The sequence below is a fragment of the Meleagris gallopavo genome, chromosome 1 (assembly GCF_000146605.3).
Source record: "Meleagris gallopavo isolate NT-WF06-2002-E0010 breed Aviagen turkey brand Nicholas breeding stock chromosome 1, Turkey_5.1, whole genome shotgun sequence".
Taxonomy (NCBI): domain Eukaryota; kingdom Metazoa; phylum Chordata; class Aves; order Galliformes; family Phasianidae; genus Meleagris; species Meleagris gallopavo.
In genome coordinates this window covers 114,687,728-114,694,679 of record NC_015011.2, presented here as the reverse complement: position 1 = coordinate 114,694,679, position 6,952 = coordinate 114,687,728, and the positions used below count along the sequence as shown (strand labels likewise).

General features: G+C 39.9%; 1 protein-coding gene across 3 annotated transcripts in view; it reads left to right on the top strand.

Moving 5' to 3' along the window:
* The first annotated feature begins 800 nt into the window (after positions 1-800).
* LOC100539953 (ralBP1-associated Eps domain-containing protein 2) overlaps positions 801-6,952 on the top strand; it is a 29,723-nt gene continuing 23,571 nt past the window's right edge. For 2 of the 3 annotated variants that reach the window (XM_031557208.1, XM_031557203.1), the window contains exons 1-3: positions 801-943; positions 2,548-2,696; positions 3,568-3,694. In XM_031557208.1, coding sequence (XP_031413068.1) covers positions 2,568-2,696; positions 3,568-3,694 — 256 coding nt within the window. In that variant the 5' untranslated portion in view covers positions 801-943; positions 2,548-2,567. The remainder of the gene's footprint in view (positions 944-2,547; positions 2,697-3,567; positions 3,695-6,952) is intronic. The other variant, XM_031557204.1, reaches the window with a different exon arrangement.

The following is a 6,952-nucleotide window of genomic DNA, read 5'->3' as shown; positions in this document are numbered from 1 at the left end:
GAGAAGAAAAGCTTTGCTTGGAGATACTTTTCATTGATTAGTAATAACACTCTGAAATGTCTCAGTTTTCAGGAATTGTTTCACCTAATGTTCTGCTATAGAATGCACATGTATGTGTATGTATATATGTATCTATGTAAATAGATATATAATTACAGAAAAATGGGTATTAATTTGTTCTGTTTGTTTCTATGCTTCAGTTGAATAGTTTCTGTATGCTGTTGTAGCTTGGGAGCATCCCACTGTTGGGTGTTACGTAGAGGAGAACCTATCCATGGAGAAGTGCCAATGAATTTATTAGGTCAGGATGATAGTATTTGCAATCATACAAGAAGCAAATTAAAAACAATAGGGTTCAGAGACAACACTGAGACCTGTGAGACAACATGGAAGCAGCAGAAGGGGAATTTCTTGTACTGAATTTGCCATTCCAGTTACAGTGGTTGTAAGGTCTAATTGTATTTCTGTGAACACCACAGCTCCTGCAGTGGGAACATCTGACTAAACAATGTGCAAAATAAGCAATCATTTCACCTGCTGTTAAGATCGTGCATAATATGAAAGCAAATAAATCATTTTAGGATAGCTCTGCTACCCTTCACTATAGCTGAAAATGATAATAAATAACTACTTGACTCTGATGTACTAAGGGGAATGTGATCAGACAGCAGTCAGAACAAATACATTTAATAGATAACTTTAAATACAATCAGTATTTTGAACTTTAAAATACATATTTCTTTGCTTGCGTTTGCAGAGCTGTTCTCGTTCCCTGAAAGAGTGAAATGCATTTTACCAAGAATGTCTCTTCTCTCCTAGATCACAGAAGTTTGTGGAGCCAAACGTGTGGGCTATTTTGGTCCTGCTCAGTTTTACATTGCTTTGAAGTTAATTGCGGCAGCGCAGTCAGGGTTCCCAGTACGGATTGAGAGCATTAAGAATGGTGAGTAGCAAATGTTGCTTGCAGCACTCCATGCTTGTTTTTCCCTGTCTTTAATCCTTGCAAGCTTTTGGTGGTGTTGAACTTTTCTTCTAATTTGCCTGTGAAACCAGTGCATTTTGAGGATCTGAGGCTGGGTAGGAGGCGATATTACTTTCTCTAAGTGAAAAAATGGTAGAACATTGCACTGAATGACATGTGTGGCCGAGGTAGGATTGCAGCTCTGTCTCCTGAGGGGATTGCTGGGTGACAGCCGGACAGTGCTGTAGGTACACTTCCCTGCCACATTTGGACTCTGGTCCCAAAGGCCTCTGAGTGGAAACCAGTACTGCTTCAGATGGAGGATTGTTTGGGAGCCATGATAAAATAACGCATTGTATTGGTAGGTATGGCAACGTATGGTAGATGTAATTTAGAAGAGCTTTGTTCTTCACAAAGTAGTGGCAGTAATAGTAGGTGTACCATTTTGATGGAGATAAATGTTTCTTAAGAGGCAAATCGAACTCAAGTGGTGAAGAGAGAAAGCAGGTGCCTTTCAGCTGCAGAACTGTCACAGTGACTGCACAGAGGGAGCTGGGTCTTCTTGCCCTGGTTGTCCTTGCTCAGCCTTGGCAGGCTTCAGGCTGAGGATCAGGAGGGTTTCCACTTATGCAACATTCTCTTGTGCTGTGCTCCTTTCTAAGGATGCCGCTGCTGGTCTGAGAAAAAGCAAACTGAGTAAGAAACCTGAACTGAGGTGAGATATACTGTGTGTGTGTATGTGTTACAAGCACAGCAGCTGCATATCATCTACCAATTTGAGTGAACAGGGGTGCTTGCAGCCTGCCTACTGATATCCTGCTCTTGGAGATGCTTCCAGTGCTAATTGCATTTTCTCTTGAAATGTATTAGTGATTTTAGAGTGGGATGAGTAGCATGCACCAAACCTATATTGATTTCTTTTTCTTCCTCGTAGCAGTTGTAGGTGTGTAAATGATTATGGAGGTGATGCTTGGTTTGATCTTGAACGCTATGTTCTGTTAATTTTAGTTGTATTGATCTTCAGGTCTGACTGCACAAAAATAATGGTTTCTAATAAGATTCTCCGAAACTAGTCATGAATTGTCTTAAAGATCCATTTGCTTAGGTGTCACTCTTCTGCTATGCAGAGCAGAGATGGAATGGTACCCCCCATCTCCCTGGGCTCTGACCTGGTCTCTGAACACCACCATTTTTAATTTGCTCCCTGTATGATGGGAGCACTGAGAATGCTGTCATCCCAACCCAATGAATTAGTCAGTAAGACAGTTTCTATGGGAAGCTATTCTTTTTACTAAAAACAACACTTCCAAGTCAAAATGAGTTTGCCTCTTGCTGTGATAACGTGTGTAAGGCTTCTTTCTTTCTCTACGCATTAAGAGATAATGCATAAATATGGCAAACGTAGCTTTGTGTAATGTTCTATTAAGACATAAAGTAATCACAAGAGTTGCATATTTATAAATGTTACGAAATACAAGTAGTTTTCTTTTACAGATAAACTTTTCACTGGTTTTACAATATGGTACTGCTTCAAGGACTTTCAATGTTCTGAAGTCCCAATTGAATGTTTCTCTCTTTTAATGAAGAATTACCTCTGCCACGGTTCATGGCGCTGAAAAATGACAGCGAAGTATGGTATGGGACTCCAGCAGAGCTCCACGGGGTTAAGTTTCAGGCTCCACACACAACTCTGGAAAAAAATTCCTACAAAAGAACAGATGAAGGAGACAAACAGGTAATGGGCCTGTCTTCTTCAGGCTAGTGTATCATTGTGCATGCTGCATTTGGGTCTGGTCCTGGAAGTGATGGCACTTGTGTGAATGTGTGCAGTTTTGCAGCACTGTACTGAATAAGAGCTCCTTACATGTTAATAATCACTATCAGGGCTGTGCTCTTGTTTTGATGATCTCTCGTATCAGGTTATCCCTGAGGGAAATTTCTTTATGTGAGCAAGTGTTAAACTGTCAGCCTTGTAAGTATTTTGTGTAAGTTCTTCCAAGGTTGTTCTACTGAGTGTAGTGCTATTTCTTGGAGAGGTCAAGGGGAGGAGGTGCAAACAGAAATCTCTCTGCTCAAGGAGGAATAAACAGGAAAATGAGGAATTTTTCATGGCAGGCATGATCCTTAGATGCTGCAGAAACATTCAGTTGGAGAAGAGGTGCTGAAATGGGGGAGCTGGTTTTTTCTGGGTGGGATTAGCTACCATATTTCCTTCCTTTCTAATCTGCTCCAGGGGTAGTCCAGAAAAAACTCTCTTTCTCTTGTCCACAGTGAAACACCATCCCAGCTTCTCTTGTCCTGAACTGCCAGTTGTCTCATATTAAGCCTTGTGCAGATACTTCCTCGGGCATGTTTGGAAGTAGATTGTCCTGAACTGTTTTAAAACTTTGCTATGCCATTACCATACTTTCATCCTGGAAGGTTCAATACCAAATTCATCTTTTCTTTATTAGTGAGAGTTTTCTTGGATATAGGGGGTCTGAGGAAATTGCAGTGTTTTTTCCTCTTCTTCATCCATCATGCTGTATGTGTTTGGGCTGCTGTGCAGAATTACTTGGTTTTGTTGTTGTCTCAGGATTCCTTTCTGTGTTGATGTGTTTTTGAAGCAGGAACCCAAGTCTCCACCAATGTCTCCGATCTGTTCACCTCCTGCTTCTCCATCTACCTACCAGAGAATACCCTTAACTTATGGATATGGTAAATCAAGAAGTGGGCTGGAGCAGCAGCATGGAGGTAGGACAAAAGTAGGGATGTGCACACTGTGTTCAGTTATTCTTTTTCCTATTCTCAGAAGCATCCAAGTTTCAAATGGAACTGACAGTCAGCGTAGAGATTTTAAAGTTTAATTATACCCCTGTTTTGGAAGATGATCCAGTCATCTCATTTTATTGTGCCTAAGAGCTTTTCTTTGATTGTTCAATTCTGTCTTCTTGTTTACTTTCAGGTAGATTAGTTAGATTTATGTTTCACAGCTCGCAGATGAATGCTCATACCTAGTCCCTGGCAAGACTCTCTGTGATATATCACAGTGGATATGTTTGTAAGTATTTTCAGAGTGTGTGCCCTGGTAACGGAGAACACTGAGAAGGAGGAGTTAGTGAACCCTCTCCTTGCTTCAGTCTTCATTGCTAAGACTGCCTCTCAGAAATTCCAGAATCTGGAGATAAAAGAGAGAAAACTTCCCCTTGGTCAAGGAGGATCTGTTCAGAGACTGTCTAGGCAAACTTGACATACACAAATCCATGGGCTCTGACAGGATGTGTCCATGAGTGCAGAGGGAGCTGGCCCAGAAGTGATTGCCAAGCTGCTCTCTATCATCATAGTACTGGGTCTTGTCTTGTTCAACGTCTGTATCAGTGACCTGGATGAATGGACAGAGTGCACCCTCAGCAAGTTTGCTGATTACATGAAAGTATGGGAAAAGCGGCCAATGCATAAGAAGGCTAAGCTGCCATTCAGTGAGACCTGGACAGACTGGAGAGTTAGGCAGAGAGGAGCCTTATGAAGTTCAGTAAGGGGAAGTGCAGAATCCTACACCTGGAGAGGAATATCTTCATGCATCTGTATGGGTTAGGAGCTGACCTTCTGTGTGGAGAAGGACCTGGGTTTCTTGGTGGACAACAGAGTGACCATGAATCAGCAAAGCTCATTATTTCAGTAGCTACTATATTAATATTCAGATTTACAATGGACCTTCCTTTGCAGGAAATGATAATAATCTGTCTGATTTCAAAACGGAAATTACAATGGGACATGAATATAAATACAGTCCAGCAGCATAATGTAGACAAAACAGATAAAAATAAGGCACTACAATGTTGTCCTTCCTTTAAACTAATTGGCAAAACTTTCTGGTTTTGGTCAGAGGATAGTGGAGCAGGAGCCAATTTTTACAAAAGCCTGAGGTGCTCCTGTTAATAGTAGGATATCTGTGCTCTCCTAATTGCAGCATCTGGTGACCAAGGCGGTGAAGGTAGCATAGGTACTGGCATATAGCTCTCCTTTAGTTAGGAGCCCTGTTTTTGTTTACAAATGAGTGGAAAAAAACAGAGTTAATACAACATTTAGAAACTCCTTACGGAAAGTGTTCAATACTGTCAAATGGTCTTCACGTGAAAATCGTATTAGTGCTGAATTGCAAGCATTCCATTTATTGGTTAGGTAAACCACCATTCATTCAGAAACAGGACTTTTTCCCACCCCACCCTTAGCATAACTGATCAAAACAGTAATGGATGACTTCTGAAATAAGCAATGTTAGTAAGGTTGCCTTCTGGTAGGACATGTTTTCCGCTTTGATGAATGAGACCAGTAGCAGCAGACACGCTGAAGACCGGAGCACAAGGAAGGAGGATGCCATCAAAGCAGCCCATAGTAGTGCTCTCTGCTGTTTTCTGGGATTTTTTTCAGTCTCTGCCAACAGAATGTTTTTTGGGATCATGGGGTGGAGTACCTAGGAATTTGCTTACAGTAGTAACTTCAGTGAAACTTCTCACGGAATCAATCAGTATTGTGCAAAATACATAAAGACAGCAGCATCCAGTCCAGGCATATCAACTTCTGAAACTAATCATTCAGCTGCTTGAGATGGTACAATCCTGGAGGAGTAGAGCACTAAATGTATTTTTCAGAAAGCATTTGGGATTAAAATAAGGACATAGATGTTTTCAGATCAGCATTGGATGCCTTTCCAGAAAAAAATTCTTCAGCCAAATGCATTCTCAGTGGAAGTAACTGAATAACATGTTAGGACCTGTGCTGTACCAGAGGGCTGGGCTAGATGACGTACTGATTCCTTCTGGCCTTTTAAATTAAGAACCTTCCAGTTTCCTGTGAGCACACAAGAGGATAGACTTGAAAATAGCAGCACTTGTGTGTGTGTGTGAGGTAACAGCTTCACAGAAGTGATCTTAGTAAATATATTTTATACTGAATACGTGATTTTGAAATTGGGACAGAGTGACTTAATGGTCAGCCTTTGCTCTGCATTCATCGGTATTCAAATACTAGTGGATTTTACTTTTTTTCTGGGTAATTTTGAAGTTTTTCTTGCTTGCAAACACATAGCAGTGACCTTGTGCTTAAATCTCCTCTTGAAGTGCTTCTGTATATTTCCCAACTTCCTTCCTGTGGTTTTTTGTTTTTTTTTTCTTTTTGTTTCTTTTTTTTCCTGAAATTAGAACTTAATTGTACAGGAATAAAAATAGGTACCAATACAGGATAAGTCACTTAGGAAACCGAGGGGGTTTAGAAATGTAGTTTTTAAGGTCTTCCTGAGCTCAAAAGCGTTAAGATTTCTTGGACTCACTTTTCATCCAGATTCTTTTAAATTTTGTTTACCTAACGCTAACTGTCATTGTAGCAGTGTATTTTAGATGTGCCAAGAGCAAAAGTTTTCACCTCTGTAAGAGTTTGCAAGCGAGTTGCCTTTGCGTTTGCATGCTTGACCTATTCTTAAAACATTGTTCTTAAATGTGCCGTTATGTCACTGCTTACTATATTTACTGCAGTGGAATGCAAGTGACTTATCTTGACAAAAGAAGGAGCGATTGTTACTTTTCTTGACTAACTTTACTCCAAATAATGACAAGTGGTGAGTCACGTATTTTGATTTTCAAAAGAAATCAGGGAAAGGGGGAAGAATAGCAGATGGAAGATTATTATATAGAACATTAGGGATTTACTGTTTGATAGCGTTGTCAAAGCATATTGTTTTGCAGCTCAACTATTTCTTATTACTTGTAATGCTATCTTCTGCTATATAAAAGTATAAGTAAAGACAATGTATAAATATATAAACAGAATATACAGACATATATTTACACATTATTTATAATGTTTTCTGTTATCTACTAGCATATAGTGACAATTTCCATCAAAAACATCTAAAGACAAGCATGTAGCTGGCATTTTGTTGTTGAAGACTCAATGTTCTTTGATACTATGTTACTAAGGTCACTGATACTTGCAGGATTTAATGTTTTGCTTTTG